Source organism: Anguilla anguilla, chromosome 14 (genome assembly GCF_013347855.1).
Source record: "Anguilla anguilla isolate fAngAng1 chromosome 14, fAngAng1.pri, whole genome shotgun sequence".
NCBI classification, from domain to species: Eukaryota; Metazoa; Chordata; class Actinopteri; order Anguilliformes; family Anguillidae; genus Anguilla; species Anguilla anguilla.
In genome coordinates, this window is record NC_049214.1 from 13835797 (window position 1) to 13862160 (window position 26364).

At 51.4% G+C, this 26364-nt stretch overlaps 1 protein-coding gene across 2 annotated transcripts in view; it reads left to right on the top strand.

Moving 5' to 3' along the window:
* grk3 (G protein-coupled receptor kinase 3) overlaps positions 1-26364 on the top strand; it is a 60161-nt gene that overhangs the window by 19907 nt on the left and 13890 nt on the right. The window contains exons 3-12 of one of the 2 annotated variants that reach the window (XM_035390075.1): positions 17142-17215; positions 18645-18746; positions 22106-22180; positions 22871-22932; positions 23117-23174; positions 23438-23529; positions 23926-24025; positions 24302-24380; positions 25300-25430; positions 26179-26273. In XM_035390075.1, coding sequence (XP_035245966.1) covers positions 17142-17215; positions 18645-18746; positions 22106-22180; positions 22871-22932; positions 23117-23174; positions 23438-23529; positions 23926-24025; positions 24302-24380; positions 25300-25430; positions 26179-26273 — 868 coding nt within the window. The remainder of the gene's footprint in view (positions 1-17141; positions 17216-18644; positions 18747-22105; positions 22181-22870; positions 22933-23116; positions 23175-23437; positions 23530-23925; positions 24026-24301; positions 24381-25299; positions 25431-26178; positions 26274-26364) is intronic. The other variant, XM_035390076.1, reaches the window with a different exon arrangement.

A 26364-nucleotide genomic window follows, 5' to 3' on the forward strand; every position in this document is an offset into this window, starting at 1 on the left:
TAACTCCTCACGCTCTCCTCGCTCTGCTCTGTCGATGCTGCAGTGCAGTGTGGAGCGCCTCTCTCCCAGCGGGTGACGTCAGGCTATCTGGCACAGTTTGGGAGGGGCGGGGGCGGGGGCGGGTTTAGGAAGGGGAAGTAACTGGTGTCAAGCTTTGAGAGGCTAATAAAACATAGCTCCTTCCAGAAGTGACTCTCTCTATCTATATCTCTCTCTCTTTCTCTTTCTTCCTCATGCACAGTCCAAATTAAGGAATTCACACACGCACTTGCACGCATTCTCACACCCACATGCACACATACACAAATGCAAATACTGACATTCTCTCTCTCTCTCACACACACACACACAGGCACGCACACACACACACACTCACACAAGCGTTCTCTGACATTCTCGCTCTCTCCCCCTCTGCACGCTCGTAGGCCTGACGTGTGCGGTACTTTACCGCTCTCATTACCGCCCGAACGAATCGCACCGCAGGACCCCCCCGCCTCCCCGGCCGAACCGCGGAACACAGCCGCCGCGCGGATGCGCTCTCGCTGCCTAATGAAACGATAAAAAACACAAACGCCGTAAAGCTGTTCCGAGACGCCAGGGAGGCTCTGCAAGACCATCTCCTTCGGTCTTGCCGTTTCGTTCTGGCACCACAGTCGCTGCAGAAAGTCACCGCACGTCACACTTACTAAACTGTGCGCTACATATAAGTGTGAAAGGTAAAATAAGTTCCCTCGGCCCCCCTGAGCACACCTGCTCATTTATTTCCGTTGGGTTCAACTGTGAATTTGGCCATTTCCTCTCAGGCGCCGGGCTGGTTTTGTCACAGGCTTCAGGCAGCACTTTAGCCGACCGCGGGCCATACTGGCTGCACCACGTTCTCTGCGGCTAGGCTAATCGGCGAGAATCTCTGGCCATGCTGGCTACGCGCTTCCTCCGCGGGCTAGGCTAGGCTAGGCTGGCCGGGGAGGATCTCGGCCTGTGTGACTTAGCCGCTCGCTCTTGCTCTTGCGCAGAATGGAGCCGCGGCGTGTGGAAGTAGGTTGTCAGTTCTCATGCGCTAAATTAAGAAGCGCTGGCATGGCGTGAGCGGACCACAGACACGCACGCAGAAACGCCGCACGCCGCTCCCCTCTGAAGCGGATTAGCAGCCGCCTCTGAAGCCGCCTGCGCTGCATACTGCATGTGTCGGTTTAGTTTGGGAAATATGCAGTCTGCTCCAGTGTCCCATCTCCATTGAAGGTCGTGACCTATTCCTGCAAACTGCACAGCTGAGCTGGTGCTAATGTGACAGGTTAGCCAAATATTAATGAATGCGTGTTAGCAAACAAATTTCAGATGATCTGGGAAGGAAATTCTGATCTAATTGCCTCAGAAATCCAGTGGTCCCCATGTACTTTGAGCAGTGTTAACGTTTCAAGATATTTTAGATCAGTAAGAGGTCTTTAAGATCACTAGCAAGCATGTTCGACTAAGATTACTAGTTTTCCTAAGGCTGAGAAGGCCTTATCCAGTCAATGCCACCCCCCAAAACTGCACACACACACACACACCACACACACACACACACACACACACACACACCACACACACGCGGGGAGGTCGATGTGCTCGACTGTCCGGGTGGTCAAGAACAGGGTGGCCGTGGTGCTCGAGTGTGTGAGATCTCCCTGTGAGAGCTGCCATTTCTCAAGTTAACACTTCCACTCGCTGTCATTTATGCAAATTGACACTGTTGCCGTGGCAATGGTGAAACAGGACGGTCCTGCGTGTGAACGTTTCGTTTCGTTTCGTTTGGACGTGGCGGCTCATTGAGGGGGTAAACCAGAACTAAATGTTTCAGTCCTTGAAGCTAAGGATAGTTTTGTTTGTTTGTTTGATTGGTTGCCCTCGTACCTCTCTGCTCCCCAGGTGATGTGTGTATATGTTTCGGTGGCTGTGGCTGTGGCCTGCCCTGGCCCAGCGGGGGGGGGGGGGGGGGGCGCGGGGGCCCGGCCCAGAGGGACAGATGGCGGGTCTCGCTCCTGTCCACACGAGCGCGTCAGCCCTGTGAATCGACCCCGTCACAGTCGTCCTCTTCCCGCTCGTCGCTTCTTGCAATTGTATCCGTTATGCAATCAGAAATGCGTCTCCACCGCTCACTCTTTCACACCTCTTCACCTCTCTCTCGCTCTCTCTCTCTCTCTCTCTCTCTCTCTCTGTCTGTGCTCAGCTCACCCCTTCTGTTATAGAGAAGGCCAGTAGAGCAGCCAGTGGGTCAGAGGACACACCTGTGACTCACACACACACACACACTGACACACACACACACACAACTGGTTATCTGACATTCAGTAGTGAGGATCTGTTCTGACAGAGTAATTACAAATGTGGCTTGGCTTTAATCACAGTGATGGAGATAGAGGGAGTGAGGGAAGAATGAAGAGGGGGAAAGGAATGAGACGAGGAACAGTACCTCTTCTTTGCTCTCTGCCTCTCTCACTCACTCACTCTCTCTCTCTCCCTATCCCCCCTCTCTTTTTCTGTCAGGTCCGCACCCCTTTCCTTGTTTTCCGACCACCCCTCCCTCCCGCTCATTCACATCTCCCTCTCTCTCTCCATCTCCATCTGTCAGAGTTCTGGAATGGATGTTGGGGAGTTTTGTGTTGCTTAGCAACTGTGGTTGCCATAGGAACTGAAGAAATCCCATGTTTTCCTGGCAGCTGGGAAAATGAAATTAATTACAATGGGAATAAAACGTGAAGAAAAGAAACACGGATTTGAAGTTTGTCATCGGTCATGAATGCACATGTTTGCATTGATGCATCAACAAAAAAGAAAGAAAAGCAGGTTCTGCCATTTTGGCATATCTGTTTCTCCTCCCATATCGCACGGTGTTAACCGTGTCACACGGGCCGTTTGCACGCGCTCAGATGTGCCTCGCACAAATGTCCTTCTATTAAGGAGTGTTGGAAGCGTGGAGTGGCGTTGGCTAGAGAAGGGGTTTGAGGACAAAAGCAGGGGGCAGTTCAGCGGCCTGCGCGTGTGCACGTTTGCGTGGCCCCGCGCGTACGTACGTTTGCGTAGCCTCATGCGTGTGCACGTTTACGTGGCCCCTCGCGTACGTACGTTTGCGTAGCCTCGTGCGTGTGCACGTTTGTGTGGCCCCGTGCGTACGTACGTTTGCGTAGCCTCGTGCGTGTGCACGTTTGTGTGGCCCCGTGCGTACGTACGTTTGCGTAGCCTCGTGCGTGTGCACGTTTACGTGCCCCGTGTGCTGTCATTGTCCATCTTCCAGTGTGCATCTACGTTCAGCGACACTCGAAAACAAACCAAGGCAGAGAAAGGAAACTTAAAGGTACAGTGTGTAGGATTTAGTGGCATCTAGCGGTGAGGTTGCAGATTGCAACCAACTGAATACCCCCCTCCTCACCTCTCCCTTTCCAAAGACGTAGGAGCAGCTACTGTGGCCTGTAAGTTCCAAAAATGATGTCATCGTCTACGACAGCATCGAGTAGCCAAGTGTCAAGTCATGAGGTTCCTTGATAGATTTATACATTGTCTTTAGTTATTTAGTCTGTAAAACTATAGGTCATAGCTTACAAGTAAGATAGCGATTATGATTGTTAATTGTTCCGCATTGTGGTAGCGTTTTATTGCTAACGTTAGCTGCTTTGGATGGTAAATCATAGAAAGACATGATGGTTCACAAAAACTATTACACTACTAACTCTTACATTACAGTGTGAAATATCTTCATTATACAATACCATTAACCTATTTAAAGACACTCAGTTTCAAAAATACTTGCATAGCAATGATGAAACCTTAGCTGTTTTCAATAGAGACAGTAAATCAATGATATATTTCTATCCGCTTCGGTCTTACACCAGAAAACGATGTCAGCTAGGTCTATCAGCAAATATATGGCTTAGTTATGCCCAGCCATATAAGTCCTCCATAATAATAGTATTTTCGAAGAAATTACGAAAAATTGTTCACAACGTTTCGTTAGCTGCAGCGTCTTTTACTGCTACGACAGAGTGAATGCTTAAGTGAATGTGATGATAACAAAACGTTCGATTACGCTGACCAATAAAACGCTATTCCAAAAGCAAAATTATACATGCTATACATTGTTAGAAAGCTTATACTCTCACCTACTGAATAAATGGATTGTCAGTTAACCAGACTGTATTAAAAAGGGAGACAACGCCGTAAACAACACGTGTGGCATTACGCACAGCTGTTTTGGAAGGTACCCAGGCATCACAAATGCTCGTATATTTCACAAACGGATTGCCCGTTGTCTTCCAACCGGTGCACTGCATTCGCGCCACCCACCAAAATGAAAAACGTGAGAAAAAACGCAAAAGGCCCTCTCTAGAGCCGTTTGTCCGTTCTGGGCTACTGTAGAAACATGGCGGTGCAACATGGCGGCCTCCGTGGAAGAGGACCGGCTCCATATGTAGATATAAAGGGCTCATTCTAAGGTAACGAAAACACAACGATTCTTATTTTCATGGGATCATACACATAATTAAAACATACTTATGAATATTATATTCCATTTCTGCCAAGTCCATTCCGCTAAATTCTACACACTGCACCTTTAAGCTATTTTTATTATATATTTTTTTTAACTTATTTACTCATTTATATTATCCTTTAAACCTGATTGCTGGTAGTTGCCTGTGTTTGGAATTGGCAGGTTATGGCCAAAGTTATTGGACGGGAGGCCTGGGAGGCGTGCGATCGTTGACGTTGTTTAATAAGGAGAGCGAAGCGGAGCGTTATTATTGCTTCACTGACTCCGGCGCTCCGGCCTGTCATAAAAGGCAGCCGATAAAAGCCTTTTAAGCATGGCGTAAAGCCCGGAGCCGGAGGCCCGGCGGAGCCGATCGGAGCGGCCCTGAGGACAGAGCGCGGCCACGCCCCCGAGACTTAACGGCCGATTAGGCGACGCCCACTGGGCGACCGTTGCTGGCGGTCACACGCGGTCGTGAGAGAGATCCCCAGCGGGAAAGGGAAACCTTGCATAACATCGCGGCCTCTCGGGGAGGAGAATGTGCCGTACACCCACAGCCTCGTTGGGCTGCTGTTGTTGTTGTTTTGGCTGTTCGCGGGCCCGGTTGTGTGAGGCGTGTTCAGCACCGCGCCAGGCCGGCTCAGCGATGGGTCGGCCGGTCACGCCGGCCTCGTTGCTGGGGTGTTTACTTTTGGCCACGGTCATCCCCGCGAGGCGTGTCGAGTGTGTGCGCATGAGTGTGCGTGCGTGCGTGTCTCAGCATCGCCTTAATTGACAGCTCTTTGCCCCACCAGACTCCCGTGATTGCTGTGGGATTGGGAGGATTAATTGGCCGGTCAATGTCATTACTTCTGCCCCACTCGCTCTCTCTGTCCTTCCCCCTCCCTCCATCTCTCCCACTTTGCCTCCAAGTGGACCAGAACAATTAGCATAAACAGGATTGAGACAAAGCGCCCGTCCGCACAGCGCTCGCTGCGCTCACTCCAGCCCCTCCGCACAGCGCTCACTCCAGCCCCTCCGCCCAGCGCTCTCTACGCTCACTCCAGCCCCTCCGCCCAGCGTTCACTCCAGCCCCTCCTCACAGCGCTCTCTACGCTCACTCCAGCCCCTCCGCCCAGCGTTCACTCCAGCCCCTCCGCACAGCGCTCTCTACGCTCACTCCAGCCCCTCCGCCCAGCGCTCTCTACGCTCACTCCAGCCCCTCCGCCCAGCGTTCACTCCAGCCCCTCCTCACAGCGCTCTCTACGCTCACTCCAGCCCCTCCGCCCAGCGTTCACTCCAGCCCCTCCTCACAGCGCTCTCTACGCTCACTCCAGCCCCTCCGCCCAGCGTTCACTCCAGCCCCTCCACACAGCGCTCGCTGCGCTCACTCCAGCCCCTCCTCACAGCGCTCTCTACGCTCACTCCAGCCCCTCCGCCCAGCGCTCTCTACGCTCACTCCAGCCCCTCCGCCCAGCGTTCACTCCAGCCCCTCCTCACAGCGCTCTCTACGCTCACTCCAGCCCCTCCGCCCAGCGTTCACTCCAGCCCCTCCTCACAGCGCTCTCTACGCTCACTCCAGCCCCTCCGCCCAGCGCTCGCTACGCTCACTCCAGCCCCTCCGCCCAGCGCTCGCTACGCTCACTCCAGCCCCTCCGCCCAGCGCTCGCTACGCTTACTCCAGCCCCTCCACACAGCGCTCACTCCAGCCCCTCCGCCCAGCGCTCGCTACGCTTACTCCAGCCCCTCCACACAGCGCTCACTCCAGCCCCTCCGCACAGCGCTCACTCCAGCCCCTCCACACAGCGCTCACTCCAGCCCCTCCACACAGCGCTCACTCCAGCCCCTCCGCCCAGCGCTCGCTCCAGCCCCTCCGCACAGCGCTCACTCCAGCCCCTCCACACAGCGCTCACTCCAGCCCCTCCACACAGCGCTCGCTCCAGCCCCTCCGCACAGCGCTCGCTCCAGCCCCTCCACACAGCGCTCACTCCAGCCCCTCCACACAGCGCTCACTCCAGCCCCTCCACACAGCGCTCACTCCAGCCCCTCCGCCCAGCGCTCACTCCAGCCCCTCCACACAGCGCTCGCTACGCTCACTCCAGCCCCTCCGCACAGCGCTCGCTACGCTCACTCCAGCCCCTCCACACAGCGCTCGCTCCAGCCCCTCCGCCCAGCGCTCGCTACGCTTACTCCAGCCCCTCCGCCCAGCGCTCGCTACGCTCACTCAGCCCCGCCGCACAGCGCTCTCTACACTCACTCGAGGCCTTGTTTTTGAGCGCGGTGCCAAAAGGCCGTCTGGACCGGGCTCTACGCAGAGCCGCAGCGTCACCACAGCCCCGCTGGAGGGAGGTCAGGGCCCCCAAATTCTCTGGGATTTCGGTTGCAACCAGGAGCAGCCCTGGTGGAAACGGCCATGTTGTCTGGCGGACGGCGTCCGAGTCCCCTCGTTTCCCATCATGCCGCAGTCTCTCGCTTTCTCACATACTCTCTATTTCTGTCTCGCCCTCCCCTGCTCTCGTTTGCTCTCTCTCCCCCTCTTCGCCTCCCTCACACTCTGTCCAGCTCTTGGCCCGAGGCCCAGCTGTGTTTATAAACTCTGTCCTCCATTGTGCCATTTGTTTCCCAGACGGTGCGTGCGCGCTCACATGCTGGCGTGTGCGTGCAGGCCCTGCGGTCCGCGCGTGTGTGATAGCGGATGGAACGCGTAACTGTGCGCGCGCGTGATGTCACGTAATTGTCCGCTGCAGCTGGCACACGTAATTGTCCAGGCCAGAGCGCGCGTGTTTTCCGGAAGCCTTTTCAGTCTCCATCAGGACACACGGGCCAGAATTCAGAAATGAAAAGTTAAGGCGTTTCCTTTTTTTGCAGTTTGTCAGTTATTTCGCCAGCACACCCTAGGCCAGAATGTAAGGTAAGCAAACCGCAGGAAGACGGGAGAAAGGGTGAGGAAACGAGTGCGTCTGTGAGCGGCTCCTTCCTGCAGATAGCATCGCATCACCTGAAATGAACAGGTGCCGTCCTGGAGCTCAGCTCTGATTTGCTTTCATTTTCGCTGTCTGCACAGCCGCCAGTATCCAATATGATCATAATAGCTTTAGCTTTTCTTTTTTTTTCCTTTTTTGCTGGCTATGTTGCTGATGGATGTAGCTGATGCACTGTCCCCTTAGAGGTCACTAAAATATACCCATCACATCAGGTCACCAAGTATAACTGTCTAATCATTTTAATTATGTTATAGGTATATTATTAGCAAAGGAAGCTTGGTATGAAAGAGGAGAAAAAAAGTGAATGAATATGCTTATTCATATGTATTTAGCTCAGGTCTTGGCTGTAAAGAAATGTGTATTTCTTTATTGACCTTGGCTTGGATGAATAGGTGTGGTTAGTGTTTGTCAGTTTGGGTGGCGGTCAGTGGGGGGGGGGCTTCCGTTGTGTGAATAACCCCATTTCGAGGGCCGTATCTTTGTTTTAAGCTTTCTTTGTTTACCCTTGGATTTGGGCCTGGCACTGGGGCGGGTGTTGTTATCAACACTGCTGTGCTCTTCAACAAGTGCTATTATTTACGCACATATCCAAAGGAAAAACATGAGTATTGCTCTTCAGTGTATCAATCCATTTACTAAATTACCAGAATATACATAAAATAATATTTTAAGATGTATTTTAGTTTTTACAGGAGAACATGATTATCTTTTATTGCTGCGATTGGACTTGTCTTATTAAATTCTGCATTTCCAAAAACTGGTTGTCATGGAAACCGCAGACCTTCATTTAGTGTGATTCTTTAATAGAAAATCTGAGAATGTTGAAGGTCTGTGGTTTTCAGTTTCACAGCAAATGGCAAACACACTGCAGCTCAATATGTACTTGAACATACACACACTCACACACACACACACGTGTAATTTGCTCGGTCGTTGTAATTTGGGGATTTATACTGGTTTGGAATCGAATTAAAGGAATTGATGTGGGTGGAGAGTTTAACCTGGATCTGAGCTTATGCTCTTGCCCCCCATATCCCTGGCTACGTCGGTTCAACATGTTTGTCCTGTTTCTGAAGCTCTGACAGGTATCCAGGCAGCTAGAGTGGATATCATACTCTGTTCCATATCCGCCTATAGTGGTACCTTCCCTGCCCTTTCTCACAGATTTGTCCATGTTTAATTACACATTCCCATGCTGCAAAGGTTAGATATTGCCTAAATCAACACTGATAGTTTTGCTGCGGGTATGCCTGAGAATGGTAAGCACTCAACCTTTTCAGCCAAACGGGACTTGCCACATTTTATTTTTTGTGTGTATTGTTTAGCATTTTTTGAGCTAGGTCAGTTCCTGATTTAAACCAGGAAACAGCATGAACCACTGGTGCTGTGCTGGCACTTGTAGCTGTTGAAAGTCTTGTAAGAGACGTCTGCTTTTAGCTTTTGGCAGCTAGCAGCGATTACTGTGGCTTTGTTTCATGCTTTTCTACATTTGTGAAGGTGTTGAAAAGCTTTTTGAATTTTTCTATATTTTTTTGTTTATTTTGGTGACTGGCACTATGAAGGCATGAAAGTCGATTGAAAAGATGAAATTGCCCTAGTTTTGCGAGTACCACGTGAGATTATGAAATATATCTGCTTTTATAATTGTTCTTCACCGCGGTGCTGTGGAACCTGAGGGATAGATATAAAATTTTAATTAGAATGTCTATATTTATATGTGGTAGGCAGGTGTTTCAGTGAACAGCTTAAACAAATATATTTCATATTATGTACACACACACACACACAGAAATATACATAGATACACACACATACAAGCATACACCCTCTGGCCCTTGTGCGCAAATAGTTTAATTTCACTTTGGTGTCATGCCCGAAAATTAGCAGGCACGTTTTAATAATAATTAAAAAAAAAAAAAAAAACATTATAAAATAAGCTGAAAGCTTCCCATTGAAGAACAGTTAGGGTATCTTTTAGCCAAATATGTAATCTGTAGACTAGGAAATGCTCAATTTTAGCAATTTAAAGAAAATGAATACTCTTACACAATAAAATTGGCAAGCCGTATAGTAAATAGCATTTCTGTCTTGATCCGGTAAATATTATAAGCAACATGTAGCCTGCCGTGTATAATCAGCTGGAGCACTGCAAATCAGCTCTAGCTCAGCACTTTACCAGGGAAACAGTTTCTTGCTCCTGAAGTGCATTGTAATTCCTTCAGACACCTTTCGGCACATCCTCTCCAATGTTTGGATTAAGTGGGCCGCGCTGGAGTAAATAAACCGTCTGAGAGGAAGTTACACAGCGAGAGTAAACAGAGCACGCGCCCGCGCGCTTTCCTTCGCGGGCTCCTCCGCGCCGTCGGCACTGCAGGACGGCCGTCGCCAACGTCAACACGGCCCCGCGCGGTCAGGAGGGCAGGCCTGGATCAGACGGGGGCACTGCAGAGCCTCCCGGGCCGGTTAATGCGTTTCGGGATTTAACGGGAGATCAAACTTAGCTGATAAGGATAAGTTATTATTATTTTTTCTTCGTCTGTCACGATTATGGGAAGTTTGCGAACCACGGCTACACCTGTCGCACAGTAATGCATCTCTGCTGATATGGCGTACCTCACATTTTGGCATTTGGCTTGCCAAGTAGCGTGCCGCGCATGCTAATGATCGTAGCATGGCAGCACAAAGATGCAGGCGCAACACAACGCAGCTTTTATCTCAAAGAGACTCGATAGCTAATCAAATATTAATGTGGTGCCAAGGACAGGGATAGACATAAAGCCCGGCCTGCGGGGAAACCAGGAAATGGAGTCGGAGTGGGAACCCTCTGCACCAGCATCTCCATGGTGAAACATAATCTGTCAGCGTGGCTCTCAAAATCAGGTTTTAGCATCGTAGCATGTGATCATCCAGCTTTTCAGGTTGCGTGTGTGTGTGTGTCTGTGCGTGTGTGTGTGTGTGTGTGTGTGTGTGTATGCATGTGTGTTGGTGTGTGTGCGTGTTATGTGCATCTTTGCACACACACCGCAAGCACACACACCTTTCAACACCTCTCACAGGAGCTTGTTTTGTTCTCAATTCGTTGTCCCAGGTCTGCCAGTTTGAAAGTGCAGGGGATGCATGGCGTGTGCTGTGTATTTGGTGAAACACACTGTGCATACATGGAGAGACTGGAACAGGGCGAATCTCACAGAGAGGCAGAGGAGGGCGTAGTGATGATAATTGGACCTAAAATAAGCTCGACACCATTTGCTGAATCCGTTTGCGTGTGCGCCTGCGTGTGCGCCTGCGTGTGCACGTGCGTGTGCACGTGCATGACCGCGGCATTTACCCAAATGTGCCCAAACCGAGCTGTGTGCAGCCCGGGCTCTGCGAGCGATGGTATGAACTTGAGTGTGTTCGTATTGGAAAGCGGTTACCTCTGACTGTTCGATGAGTGTAGGTTAACATCATGCGCTTCTTCCTGCTTTTGGGTGTGTGTGTCTCACTGTGTGGGTGGCTCAGCGAGCGTCTCGCTGTGTGGGTGGTTAGCGTGTGTGTGTGTGTGTGTGTGTGTTCTGGACCACAACTTATGTATTGACTGCACACTTCCGCACTGATAGCGTGCTGAGGGAAATCGAGAGTGTAGAGACAGAGCTGGCTTTGTGAGGACTTGCAGTATTTTGGTGAGCGAGTCTAACAAACAAACAGTATTGACTTCTCACGAATTTCACATGCAAAACACAAGCAGGTATTTGCATGGCATGCATGCACTGAAAGATGGAGAAGTAGGCATATAAGCCGGACCTGCTGAAAGGCCAAAGGCCAAATGCATGGGCTCTGGTTTACTGTTAGGATGGGTCTTGACCTTCAGGGGAATTTTTGCATTCTCATTGCATCATTTATTTGTTCTAGGTTTGAAGCACCCAGAATGTGTGGCAATAATAAAAATAAAATAAAAAAATGCACCTGCTCCACATGCTCAAAGATGGACCGTCGTTGTCTGCTGACTGAAGCGTCTTGTTCTCACTATGCCCAGCCCGAGTGGCAATGGAGCAGCTTCTTTATGAGTGGGGTCCCTGCTGCCGCGACGCGGCTGCTGTTCTGGGATCTGGAAATTTCTCCACACCAGGCACAAATCGGAAACCGCTCTTCACTGAAACGTTCAGCTCGCTACGCTAAGAGGCCTTGATTTTTTGACCCTTTGTTCCGATGATGCATCTTCTTCAGTCCCACGGGGGCCGTTCTCTTAAAATCCCTTCCTAATGCCTTTTGCGCAAGTGGACCAAGTCAAGCCTGCTGCCAGTTCTCACACCAGCCAATCCCGGACCGTCGCTCTATAAATCCAGGTCTGCGATACCTGCTCGTGAACTCGGCCTACAGCCTAAACCGCAGATCGATTCTGACCGGGGAAGCATTGGATCTTCTTTATAGAGGCAGGAAAAAAAGAAGGGAAAAAAAAAACAAGCTTGCAGTTTCACAACTAAAGGCTAGCCAGCTGGCCAACTTGCTGAATTGCACTGCGTTTGCGGTCATCCTGCCAGTTCCCAGGAAGCAGTGAGCAGGCCAGGTCTGGCGCTCATTGGCCCCGGCGCTCATCTCACACAGCGCCCCCTATAGGTAGGAAGCAGTACGGCTGCAGGCCAGGGTGACTTTGTGATGGGAGCCGCAGTCGGCTCTGATTTAAGGTAATCCCTGCTGATTGCTCAGACGCGTTCACGCAGTTCCGACGTTCTCCTTATCCTCTTTATTGCTCTCATTAGTGCTCCTCTTGTCCCCGTAACTGCCTGTTCCGTTTCTTGGAAAGATCGCCGGTGTTGGAAGGGCTTCAGTCGGGCTCGCCTTGTCGCTTAGGCCTTTTTTTAGGCTCCCTCTTTGCTTTTTCTTGCTTCCTCAGTGTTTCAAAGAAAAAGGTAATTCACTGATAATAGTGATGAGTCACGGTTATTGGCTCTGTCTTCCTGGACAGACCCCAGTGTTGGAAAGGGCCTCATATTTGATGACAGTTTGGCAAATTTCACCAAAGACACTTGGATTCAGAATAGGGGTGAGATCATTTACTCGCGTAAATGAGTTTTTGCCAGCACATCCTGAAATGTTCTTTTTAAATGCAAAAAATCTTTCAATACTAATTGCAAGGACGAAAGTGTGCCACCCTTAATAAAGAAAGGTATTTTCAAGGGTATGTTAGTATGTTGCTTCTTGTTATGTTAGTTTGCTATTTATTATTATTATTTTTTATTTTATTCAAACTTACTGCATGGTAGACCGTCTATTGTAGGAGATTATTATTTGTAAAGATAGTCATGCAAAATAAGAAGTGATGTGGCATTTTCAAAACTGGCATTTTTTAAAACCTCTAACATTAGTTCAGGCCCCTGATTTCACCTCATTTGACACGTGAATCAGCCTTGGCCTGAAATGTTCCCACTGCTGTATGTGTTTAATAAGTTGATTCATTTTATAATTTGTTCTCCTGGTTTGTGACTTGGTGTGTCTCTGTGGTCTTGTTAGTATGCGTGCAGCGAAGACATGGAGGTTTTTTGTGGCGGGCACCTTTCACCCACACGCTCTCTGTATCCCTCCACCAATGAAAGGTTAGCACGTCCCACTGTGGCGCTGTCTGTCACCTCACCCCGCCCACCTGGCCTCGCATAAGGGCGACCCGGCTAGACTGGCGTCGCGGTGCCCACGTACCCAGCATCCGGGTTCACCGTGGGAGCCTCGGGGGTGGGAATATTAGGCATTAACTAGGCGGCTCTGCTCACAAAGTTAGCGCTACCATGGTACGCGCACAACCAAGTGCTGCAGAGAGAGGATAGGAAGAGAGGCTGAGAGGAAGGAGAGGACCCGAAAGGATGGTAGGATGAGATAAACGGGGAAAGGGAAGAGAAGAGCAGGAAAGATAGTGAAAGGGGGAGTAAACATGAGCATGTCAGCATCAGCTTCTTTCACACACAAACGCGCGCACACACACACACACACACACTCACACAAAGCGGTGCAGCAGGCATAGAACATACACAGCAGATTGGCAAGTCACAGAATTCTATTGGGTGGCTATGAGGAAGTGTGTCAGGCTGGCCCTTCCTCTGAGCTCGTGCTAAAGGAGAGAGCTCTGCAGCCCCTGAGCTCGAGCTAAAGGAGAGAGCTCTGTAGCCCCTGAGCTCGTGCTAAAGGAGAGAGCTCTGTAGCCCCTGAGCTCGTGCTAAAGGAGAGAGTACTAGCCCCTGAGCTCGTGCTAAAGGAGAGCTCTGTAGCCCCTGAGCTCGTGCTAAATGAGAGAGCTCTGCAGCCCCTGAGCTCGTGCTAAAGGAGAGAGCTCTGCAGCCCCTGAGCTCGTGCTAAAGGAGAGCTCTGCAGCCCCTGAGCTCGTGCTAAAGGAGAGAGCTCTGTAGCCCCTGAGCTCGTGCTAAAGGAGAGCACTGCAGCCCCTGAGCTCGAGCTAAAGGAGAGAGCTCTGTAGCCCCTGAGCTCGTGCTAAATGAGAGAGCTCTGCAGCCCCTGAGCTCGTGCTAAAGGAGAGAGCTCTGCAGCCCCTGAGCTCGTGCTAAAGGAGAGCTCTGCAGCCCCTGAGCTCGTGCTAAAGGAGAGAGCTCTGTAGCCCCTGAGCTCGTGCTAAAGGAGAGCACTGCAGCCCCTGAGCTCGTGCTAAAGGAGAGAGCTCTGCAGCCCCTGAGCTCGAGCTAAAGGAGAGAGCTCTGTAGCCCCTGAGCTCGTGCTAAAGGAGAGAGCTCTGTAGCCCCTGAGCTCGTGCTAAAGGAGAGAGTACTAGCCCCTGAGCTCGTGCTAAAGGAGAGCTCTGTAGCCCCTGAGCTCGTGCTAAATGAGAGCTCTGTAGCCCCTGAGCTCGTGCTAAAGGAGAGAGCTCTGCAGCCCCTGAGCTCGTGCTAAAGGAGAGCTCTGCAGCCCCTGAGCTCGTGCTAAAGGAGAGCGCTGTAGCCCCTGAGCTCATGCTAAAGGAGAGAGCACTGCAGCCCCTGAGCTCGTGCTAAAGGAGAGCTCTGTAGCCCCTGAGCTCGTGCTAAAGGAGAGAGCACTGCAGCCCCTGAGCTCGTGCTAAAGGAGAGAGCACTGTAGCCCATGAGCTCGTGCTAAAGGAGAGCTCTGTAGCCCCTGAGCTCGTGCTAAAGGAGAGCACTGTAGCCCCTGAGCTCGTGCTAAAGGAGAGAGCTCTGCAGCCCCTGAGCTCGTGCTAAAGGAGAGCTCTGTAGCCCCTGAGCTCGTGCTAAAGGAGAGAGCTCTGCAGCCCCTGAGCTCGTGCTAAAGGAGAGCTCTGTAGCCCCTGAGCTCGTGCTAAAGGAGAGAGCACTGTAGCCCCTGAGCTCGTGCTAAAGGAGAGCTCTGCAGCCCCTGAGCTCGTGCTAAAGGAGAGAGCTCTGCAGCCCCTGAGCTCGTGCTAAAGGAGAGCACCATGGCCCCTGAGCTCGTGCTAAAGGAGAGCTCTGCAGCCCCTGAGCTCGTGCTAAAGGAGAGAGCTCTGTAGCCCCTGAGCTCGTGCTAAAGGAGAGAGCTCTGTAGCCCCTGAGCTCGTGCTAAAGGAGAGCACCATGGCCCCTGAGCTCGTGCTAAAGGAGAGAGCACTGCAGCCCCTGAGCTCGTGCTAAAGGAGAGAGCTCTGTAGCCCCTGAGCTCGTGCTAAAGGAGAGCACCATGGCCCCTGAGCTCGTGCTAAAGGAGAGAGCACTGCAGCCCCTGAGCTCGTGCTAAAGGAGAGCACTGCAGCCCCTGAGCTCGTGCTAAAGGAGAGCACCATGGCCCCTGAGCTCGTGCTAAAGGAGAGAGCACTAGCCCCTGAGCTCGTGCTAAAGGAGAGAGCACTAGCCCCTGAGCTCGTGCTAAAGGAGAGCACTGCAGCCCCTGAGCTCGTGCTAAAGGAGAGAGCACTGCAGCCCCTGAGCTCGTGCTAAAGGAGAGAGCACTGCAGCCCCTGAGCTCGTGCTAAAGGAGAGCTCTGCAGCCCCTGAGCTCGTGCTAAAGGAGAGAGCACTGCAGCCCCTGAGCTCGTGCTAAAGGAGAGCTCTGTAGCCCCTGAGCTCGTGCTAAAGGAGAGCACTGCAGCCCCTGAGCTCGTGCTAAAGGAGAGCACTGTAGCCCCTGAGCTCGTGCTAAAGGAGAGCACTGTAGCCCCTGAGCTCGTGCTAAAGGAGAGCACTGTAGCCCCTGAGCTCGTGCTAAAGGTGAGCTCTGTGGCCCCTGAGCTCGTGCTAAAGGAGAGCACGTGGCAGCTCAAAGGGCTCATTTAGCTGCCTTTATTCTTCCACCCCAAGCTGCACTTTCTGTTCCACCTTCCCCCTAAGCAGCACATTCACTGGTCAAAAATAAGATATACCTAGATACAATATATAGCAATGACCTGCTCTAGCACAATCAGTAATGTAGTACACTGTTAGAAATCAGCAGTTAATTATCAAATTAAAAAATTACATTTCAGAGGGAGGTTCAGGTGATGCTGAAGCAAGGAGAGTAGGAAAGGTGGTTGGCAGAGGTTCACCGGAAGGGCATGAGGCGGGTGAGAGGAGAGCTTGCCGGAAGGAGCGTGATTGTTTTTGTGTTTTTGCTTCCTGTTTTTTTTTTTTTTTTTTTTAATCCCTGTAAGATTATTCTCCTGTGATCCAATTAGAGTGTGAATTAAAAACCTATTTTAACGGCGGTAATCAGCTTGCCCTGACACTGCGAGCAGAGCGGGCGAGGTGCGCGGGGGAGGCCAGCGGGGACACGCTTCCCGCGGGGACGGACTCACTGTCACGCGACGGCAAGGGGTCCGTTGTCGCCATGGCGACGCGAGCGTGCCCCCCAGGCGCGAGGCTTTGGCCATAATGACCGGCCCCCCCGTTAGTGAGGCCCTTCAGAGCCAGGAGTTCCAGGTCTCTGCCTGCAGGAGCCCGCAGCCCTGTGGAGATCTGGAGGCAGCCCCCTATTTGACCCCATGCCTCATTTGGACTTTCTGCAACAGGCATAACTGTAGAGCAGGTGCTTAAAACAGAGAGCAAAACTAAACTGGAGCACAACGCGTACGCGGCCGCTGAGTCAGCGCGTCTGGGCAGGTCGTTTGGTGTTATTTTGGGTGTTTTGCTCCCGGCCACCAGTTTCCTTGGTGAAGAGTGTTTTGGTGATTGTCTGAGACGCGTCAGGAAGTGTAGCGTGGCAGACCGATCGGTATCTGGAGCCAATTTAGAGCATTTGGAGCGCTTGGGAGATGGGCTCATTGTGAAGCTCGGGGGCTGACGTGGGCCGTCTGAGGGCCGATTGGCTGAATTAAACGACAGCGCTCCGTTATTGAGGGTAATTCTTCCACGGCGAGTCTCCCCAGACGAGTTTGTGTCGGCGCCAAAGTCCTCCTTATCATCCTTTATTGCGTAGATTAGCCCTTGTCTTTCTACCCATAATTCCCTTCCAAGTTCCTGGAAACCTCTCAATACATGGAAAGGTCCTGCATGACCACCACCGACAAGGCGGTGGGGGGTTGTCCGTGTGGCTGATGTTATGGCCCTCCAGACATTACTCATTTGTTTTTAATTTCCAATGTCCCTTACATCACCACCATCCCCCCTTGGTGGGGGGGTGTTTAACTTCAAGCTTGTCAGGACATATGATGTGTTAATCGGCTGATTAAGATCTGTGTGTGTTTCTGTCCCTTGTCTCATGTGCAAGTCAGATAACATGTTCGTTTACCCTTCTCTCTCTCTCTCTCTCAGGGTTCCTGCTGTTCAAGGATTTCTGTCTGAATGAGATCGATGAGGCGGTCCCGCAGCTCAAGTTCTATGAAGAGGTAACGCTTGTCCGCCTGCTGTTCCTGGGCTCTGTCCGTACTGACCCCCGAGCCCTCCAGGCCCTCTGTGATTGTGCGGGAGCAGATCACCCCTCTCTTTCTAGGAAGCGTGGAGGTTTGGACTCCAGCCACATTCAGTTGGGGCATATGAGGTCGCTCATTCTGTTTTCGCCAAAGACGTACCCAAGACAGCAATAAAGTGGCGTGTGACATCTGAGATCTTTCCTTATGAAATTTTTGCCGGAGTCTTGAACAAACTCTATAAAAATCGCGGATTCGAATCAGGACTTTGACCAGCATTTCCTTGTACGGAGGCAGTAGTGCGTGGTATTGTTGGAAGCTAGGCTTTCGCCTCGAGGAAGTTTAGCTGATCTCCGCAAATGCAAATGTTGGATTTTTGTCGCAACGAGGTCATTTGTAAACGCGCTCTAGTTCCCAAGCGATGCTCAATGCAGGGAAATGCTGGATCAGAGCATCGCATGTTTACACCGCTGCAGAACTGTGCCAGGTTCTCTGTTTTCACATAGACACGATGTTATCCGCTCATTACATCTGCACCGTCACACGCAGGTCTTCCCTGTCTTTTACGTTTCCAGCTAACTGATTATTCCTGGCTCCAGTCCAGCTGTTATCGTGAGAACCCGAACAGCGTGGCTGAGCCACTGTTCCATGTTTGCTAACGGAGATGATCTTCGCATCGCAGTCAGCGTCTTCCTCTGCCTTTGGTGCTGTTTGAGCTGGGTGTGTAGACCGGTTGTTTTCTGGAGACCGGTTGCATCACGTAGGGCCTTTCCGTCCCGGTTGCGACGGTTGCACACGCGGGGGTGGCTCTTGACATTTTTCGAAGGCAGATAAAAGCTTGCCAAAACTAGCGGGACCTAGCAGTCCGCCCCAAACGCTGCCCTCTTGCCCCGGTGCCGGAGCTTATCAGATTGGCCTCGTTCCCGCCGTCCTACGCGCTCCGCAAACTTTACCCCAGCTCCTGTCGCGCTGCACGCAGGAGCAGCTCTCAGTAGCACATTTTTATAAGCTTTTCTGTTAGCCGAACGTGCCGTTACTTTGAGCTTGGGTGCATTCAATTGCGTTTCATTGTAGGAGATTAAATTCCCCCATTAACTGGTGAAGGCCGTGCTGACGGTGCAGCCCCGTTTCTCCACGATAAAATCCCTGCTGAGCCCTAAACTCAGGTCCTCGTTCAAGGGCGTCACCGGGCTAGTCGTAATCCAGTGAGTTCGAGCCCTCAGTCTGCCACTTCACCTCATGGTGTTTGTCTGAATGTAATCCAGGCCCCATGAAGCAGGTACAACACCGATGTACGTGGGCTCAGGAAGTGTTTTAGCAGCCTTTGGGATTAAGGTATTTGCGGCAGGGATTAAGGATCATATGATTGCATTGCAGATTATGCAGTAATCTGCTGTGATCGTTTCAGATTAAGGAGTATGAGAAGCTGGACTCGGAGGAAGAGCGGCTCTGTCGCAGCCGGCAGATCTATGACGGCTACATCATGAAGGAGCTCCTGTCCTGTTCACACGTAAGCTCCGCCCACTCCCTCCTCCACTCTCGACATCACCCAATGATCTGTCCACTCAGTGCACCACCTAAAAATTCTCCCCTCCACTCAAAACATCTCGTAAAAAATCTGCCCTCCACTCGAAACATAACTCAAAATTTTGCCTCATGACATCAACCCCCCCCCCCACCTCCCCCCCCCCTTCCACTCCTGGTACCAGCTCAAACGCTGCCTGTCTGTCTACACCTGACATCAACCGAACTCCATCCCTCCACTCCCGGTACCTCCTGAAACTGCCTTTCCGCTCCCAAAATCAGCACCCTCTGAAGGCACTGAGGGCTTTCTCCAAATCTCTACACCCAGCCCTCTGCTGCTTTTGCCCTTTGATTTAAAGTGGTTTTGAAATCCTACCTCAGCCAGTTTTTTTTTCTTTTTCCATTGGTGAGGATGCAGTGCTTAATTTGGCAGGCCTGTTTACGGTGCGGGCTCTCATTGGATTACACTGAAGCGCTTGCTTTGGGTTGATGCCCTTATCTCGGGTGTCTGACAGCTTAGACAATGGTCTGAGCTCCACTTCAGAGCTCCCAAGTGTTTCTGATTTATTTGCACTTTGGGTAAATGCTATCCAGACCATTTCAAATCCATGGTATCTCCCTCGCATGAAGTAAATGTGCAGACCCGTTCTCTTTTTCGAGTTATGCTTTTGTCTGTCGCCTGCTGTACCACGACTTTTCAACGTGCGCCTAATCATCTGCTTCACGCTGTACATTTTTACGCTGCATGGTTCGAGATTGAGCTCAGCGTGTGTGTTAATTGTTGAATATCCGCTCAAAAACTGGCCGAGCACATTTGCCAGACAGGACAGCGCTCTGCAGTGCATGTTCTCTGCAGCAGGAAGGCTGCTAAGCCAATTTTGTTTTCTTTCTTTGAGGATGGTTATCGTCTTAATCGATGGCTACATTTAGCTCGCTAATTGTTGCGCTCAAGACTCTTCATTAAATTACAGCGGAAAAATGCAATTTCCCTGACGTGTCGTACGGTCACATGCGGCCGTGCGGGCTGCAGCGTCAGTTGGCCGTCAGTGAATTGGAAAACGAGGGGGTCAGTCTATTTGCGGAGATGTCCAGGGTCAGATGTCCACTGCTGCGACCGCTCAGGAAGCGTTCTGCAGGATGTTGGCTTTGGCCTGACCGAAAACCTGTGCTTTGCTCACCATCCAAATGGAAGGACAGAGAAAAGCCTTTTCTGCCTTCCCCTTGATTGCAAGACATGTGAGTTTTGGTTCTTTAAGAGAACATTGTGGCCAGATTAGTGTCTTAACTTGGGTGAACCTTCTAATGACGTTTTAATTAAAAAAAAAAAAAAAAAGATTAATTTTATTTATTTATTTTGCTGGCTCTTGAAATCATCATCTTTTTGTGTAACTACACTCACATCACTCGAAGACCCATGGGTGAATATTCCAGTTTTACATCAAACCAGAACTCACCCTGGTTTAAAATTTTCAAATATTCATGGCTTTGCGCAGAAGATCTCATTACGAGGCTCAGCTGCCAGATTGACGTGAGCTTTATACACAGCGGTTCTGGGGAGTTCTGAGCAGCGCTTCAAAAGAGAAACCCAGCAAAATCGGGGAGGCTTGATAGTTTCTTTCCTACGCGGCGTTCAAAAGAAATGTTCAGATTTTGATTCGAACCGGCAGCCCCTCCGGAACGCGGCGGCGACCTCCGCGCGGCTGGGTCGGCCCGTTCTCTGCTGCGCCGCCGGCGGACGTGAGCTTCGCCGTAATTTCACCAAATTGCTTCACCCTCTTCTGCTCCGCTCGGCAAGTTGTGCCCAATTGGTTCCTTTCATTCGCTGGAACAGAGGCTCTTTGAGCAGAAGGCTTATGATTCGGTCCCCTTACTTTGCGCGGCTCTGAGCGCTGGGCTGCTGGGTCACCCCCTCGTCTTTCCTTCTCAAAGTCAAAACGGTTTTGTTCTGAATAGATCATGCCGCGAAAAAACAATATTTTCAAGCAATTAGGGGAAGATTTTTGGTGCTCTTCGCTGAGCCTGAAAGGCATCGGTTAGCTGTAAAATGGATACTGATGCGAACACTCCTGTACCCCAAAGTACCACTCCAGCGTTTCTTATAATTGGTCCGTAGCTATGATGGTTTAGTTTCGAACCGTCGTAGGACTGTGTTCTGGACAGCAACGAACTGTACCAGGCTTCACTTGGAAGAGGACAAAGACAAAAGTTTTTTTAGCGATCCATGGTTCATTTGTTTAGTGCTCACCCGAGTACAGGTGGAGGTATCACATGTTCAAAATGAACCCAAAAATGTGGGTTTGTTTTGTCTGCACCAAATGAGGTTGGCGTGAAAACACCCTTACATATTCAATATTCATTCAAAAACGTAATCGTATTAGATTGCGTACAACTATTGTGTTCATTTTCAATGATGTGCTTTTTGTTTTTGTTTTTTTTGAAAGAATTTACATCTTCATTTAATTTATGTTCCTACCATTGAAATAAGCCGAGGCCTAAATGCTGAAAGTGTGGATACGTGGTCACTGTAATTTGTGGAAGAGTTCCAAGTGAAAGAAAATGAGCCAAATCTTTTTTGTGTTGAATCTATTTAAGCACCTTTTCAACAGTTGTACTAATCAAGAGATTGGCTGCAGGGGGTACCCCAGAGCTCAGCTCCAGAACCGCTAGGCTTGCAGAGAATGCGTTGTTACTTCTCACACTTGTTAGGGAGCAAAAGCAGGCAAAAGGACTCCAGTCCTTGATGGCGTGCACTTGTAGAACTGACAGGCTGCACATGGCAGCGTTACCCATAAGCCTGAGCGACTGGGCTGCGGCCGCGTGCGGTTGATAGATACAAGCCCTCCACCTGGCAGCAGACGCGGCGTGACATCTGCAGGAAGCGGGCCAGATCCTCCACAGACGCGCACGCGGGTGAGAGAGAGCACCGATCCCCAAGCCAGGCCCTCAGGTCCCCTGTCGTCTCTGGGCTTGAGTTAAAACCCGGAGTGGACCTCGGCCGGACCGGGAGATGTGCAGTAGGTGTGGAGCTTCAGTGAGTGAGCGGGATTAAAGCGATAGGACTCCACTCTCAGCCAGTTGGCCTGGGCTCAGGAGGGTCTCACTGCAGAATATTCCCTTTGTGAGATAACAAATTGGGTCCCAGCCCTGTTCCTGGAGATCTGCTGTACTGTCCAGTAGGTTGTCATCTCGACCCTGATGCGGCATACCTGATGCTGTTAATTGAGGTTTGCTTCGTTAGGGTTTGACTGACGGTAGATCTCCAGGGACACTCAGTTGGGACCCATTCAGATAATGGACCCCACCCCCCGGTCCTGGCGTCACACCTCTCTGTCTCTCCTCTTGCAGCCCTTCTCCAAGAAAGCAGTGGATCACGTCCAGACTCACCTGGCCAAGAAGCAGGTGCCTCCCACTCTCTTCCAGGTGAGCGCGAGCACAAACGCTAGGTGGCGCTGTGTTGCCCGTTAGGCCGCGTGGACACCGTCACCAGCCCGAGTCCAGACAGCCGGCTGTGTCGCAGCCATCTTAGAATGGGCTGTCTGGACCACAGATACTACAGGATCACCAGATACTCAACTCCTGCGTTCCTGCCACCCTCTCCATTTAACTGCAACGGGTTCTGATGGGTAGCTGAGCGTCCCTTGATACTGTATTGTACTTGGTCACAGCTTTTAATGAAGTTGCGGGCGATGCATCCAAATGGAATGGAATGGAAAGGCCAAACTAAGAAATAATTCAGGTTAAAAAGTGGAGTATCTGGTGTCTCTGTAGATTCTATGCATGTGCCCCTCATCTCTGTCTGTCTGGCAGTCAGGTGAAGATGCTGAACCAGACCTGGGTCAAATACGTATTTGTTTTGGATTCAAATACTTCTCTACGCTTTACTGACCTTGTCTGGTGTATTGGAATCAATTAAAATACTCTCAAAAAGTGCAAACCCGCCTTCATATTGGCAGGCTCAGTTACACCAGGCAAGATCAATAGAGCACAGAGAAGCATTTGAATCCAAAACAAAGACATACTTGCACTGAGCTAAGACGGCTTTGTTTCCCTGCCGGCGCAGCAGTCGGGGAAAGCGCGCTGATGCGTCCCTGTCCTCCCTCTCTCCCGCAGCCCTACATCGTGGAGATCTGCGACAGCCTGCGAGGGAAGATCTTCCAGAAGTTCATCGAGAGGTGAGCGCTTGGGCTGACCTTCGACCCGCCGGTGGGCGGGGTTTCCTCCGCGCGGCGTTTTGTGAACGATCTCGCGCGTCTCGCTCGGTGCGACGCGTCCGCGTCCTCCGCCTGGGAAGAGCGGCTGACTGTCCGCGGCTGTGCTTGAGCTTCCCGCCTCACTGCGCCATTCTTTCTCCCACAGCGACAAGTTCACCCGCTTCTGCCAGTGGAAGAATGTAGAGCTCAACATCCACGTAAGTGTATGTGTCTTTGTGCTTGTATATGAAAATAACAGTGTGTGTGTGTGTGATTGTGTGATTGTGTGCGTGTGTGCGTGTGAGACCCTTTGAGTGAGTGTGTGTGTATGTGACCCTTTGAGTGAGTGTGTGTTTGTGTGCGTGCGCGTGTGTGTGTGTGAGAGACCCTTTGAGTGAGTGTGTGTTAACTGAAGACATTTCGTAGGGCCGTTGGTGCTGCTGTTTCGGGTAACGATATCCTCTGTCCCTCGCTCTCCTCCCCCCAGTTGACCATGAATGACTTCAGCGTCCACCGGATCATCGGCAGGGGCGGCTTTGGGGAAGTGTACGGCTGCAGGAAGGCGGACACGGGGAAAATGTGAGTCTGTGCGGGGGAGAGCATGATGGGATGGGTGGAGGAGAGGAAGGGGTTGGAAGAGAGAAATGAGTCACAGCAGCAACGCCATCAGCGGTTTCAGACCAGAATGAGTGTATAGCCTTCATTAGCCCTTTCCTTACCCTGTGTGTGTGTGTGTGTGTGCGTGTACACGTGTCTCTGTGTGTGTGTGCGCGTGCGTGTGTGTGTGTGTGTCTCTGTGTGTGTGTGTGTGTGTGTGTGTGCGCGTGCGTGCGTGTCTCTGTGTGCGTGTATCTGTGTGTGTCTGTGTGTGTGTGTGTCTCTGTGTGCGTGTGTGTGTGCGCGCGTGCGTGCGTGTCTCTGTGTGCGTGTGTGTGTGTGCGCGCGTGCGTGCATGTATCTGTGTGTGTGTCTCAGGTATGCCATGAAGTGTCTGGATAAGAAGCGGATTAAGATGAAGCAGGGGGAGACGCTGGCACTCAATGAGAGAATCATGCTGTCACTCGTCAGCACTGGGGTGAGTGTCAAAAGAAAAAGGGCCCTAAACACACACACACACACACACACACAGACACACACAGACACACACAGACACACACAGACACACACACACACACACACACACACACACACACACACACACACACACAAACACACACACACACACACACACACAGACACACACACACACACACACACACACACACACAAACACACACACAGGCGCGTGCACACTGGTACACTCAGGTAAACACACACGTGTTCATCTCTCTCTCTCTCTCTCTCTCTGCAGGACTGCCCCTTCATTGTGTGTATGACGTATGCCTTCCACACTCCAGACAAACTCTGCTTTATCTTGGACTTAATGAATGGTAAGAATTCTCCCCCATTCACTCTCTCCTTCCGTCCATTCCCTTCTTCCTCCTTCCATTCACCGTGTCCCTCCATCCATTCCCATCTCCCTCCTTCCATTCACTCTCTCCCTCCATACATTCACCCTCTCCCTCCATCCATTCCCCTCTCCCTCCATCCATTCCCATCTCCCTCCATCCATTCACCCTCTCCCTCCATCCATTCCCCTCTCCCTCCATCCATTCCCCTCTCCCTCCATCCATTCACCGTGTCCCTCCATCCATTCACCGTGTCCCTCCATCCATTCCCATCTCCCTCCTTCCATTCACTCTCTCCCTCCATACATTCACCCTCTCCCTCCATCCATTCCCCTCTCCCTCCATCCATTCCCATCTCCCTCCATCCATTCACCCTCTCCCTCCATCCATTCCCATCTCCCTCCATCCATTCCCCTCTCCCTCCATCCATTCCCATCTCCCTCCATCCATTCACCCTCTCCCTCCATCCATTCCCCTCTCCCTCCATCCATTCCCCTCTCCCTCCATCCATTCACCGTGTCCCTCCATCCATTCCCCTCTCCCTCCATCCATTCCCATCTCCCTCCATCCATTCACCCTCTCCCTCCATCCATTCCCCTCTCCCTCCATCCATTCCCATCTCCCTCCTTCCATTCACCCCCTCCCTCCATCCAAAACCATCTCCCTCCTTCCATTCACCCTCTCCCTCCATCCAAAACCATCTCCCTCCTTCCATTCACCCTCTCCCTCCATACATTCACCCTCTCCCTCCAACCAAAACCATCTCCCTCCATCCATTCACTGTCTCCCTCCATCCATTCCCCTCTCTCTCCATCCATCCCCCTCACTCAGTAGAGACCTCATGGCGTTGGATGTGCGATCCTGTCCCTCCTCTTTACGTTTGCTCCTCTCTCTCCGTCAGGCGGTGACCTGCACTACCACCTCTCCCAGCACGGCGTCTTCAGTGAGAAGGAGATGCGCTTCTACGCTGCCGAGATCATCCTGGGCCTGGAGCACATGCACAATCGATTCGTCGTCTACAGAGACCTCAAGGCAAGGCCCCTCTGTCTCTCTATCTCTCTCTCTCTCTCTCTGTCTCTCTCTCTCTCTCTATCTCTCTCTGTCTCTCTGTCTCTCTCTCTCCCCCTGTCTCTTTCTCTCTCTCTCTCTCTCCCCCCCAGTCTGTCTCTCTGTCTCTGTCGTCCTGCCTTTTCTCTTATCCCAAATGTCTGCCTCTCAATCTCTTCCTTTCTCTCACCCGTTGCTCTCGATCTCTCGATTCCCATGTCTCTCTCTCTCTCCCTCTCTGTGTCTGCTGCTCCATCTCGCTGCTTTCTCTCCGTTTCTCTCTCTCTCTCTCATTACACATCTCTTTCAGTATGTCACACACTCATTCCCTCAGCTGACCTGCCTTTCATGTCTCTCTCGCTTTCACACCTTTTTTAGATGGAGTTTTTATGTATCTAAAATTCCATTTTTCAGCCTCTCCTTCCCCCTGTTCTCTCTCTGTCTGTCTGACATGAAGGTGGGGGGGGGGGACTGAGGCTCTTACTGAAGGGCGAAAGGGGGAGACATATATATAATTAATTAATTAATTACGCTATAATTAAAAAAAAATGAAAATAATGAGCTTAATTGTTATAAAAACAGCAGCGATGGGAGGGTCGTAAAAAAGGGAATTGCAGTAGTTTTGTGATGAAGGTAAGATGGTGAAAGGGTTGTATTTCCCACTGTGATGCTGATGAAATGACGGGCGTGTGTTTACGCTCTCCCCCCCCCCTCCTCCCCTCCCCCCCCGCAGCCGGCCAACATCCTGCTGGACGAGCACGGCCACGTGCGCATCTCTGACCTGGGCCTGGCCTGCGACTTCTCCAAGAAGAAGCCTCACGCCAGCGTGTCAGTCTGCCCCGCCGGCCCACGCTGTCGCAGTGTGTGTGTGTGTGTGTGTGTGTGTGCGTGTGTGCGTGTGCGTGTGTGTGTGTGTGTG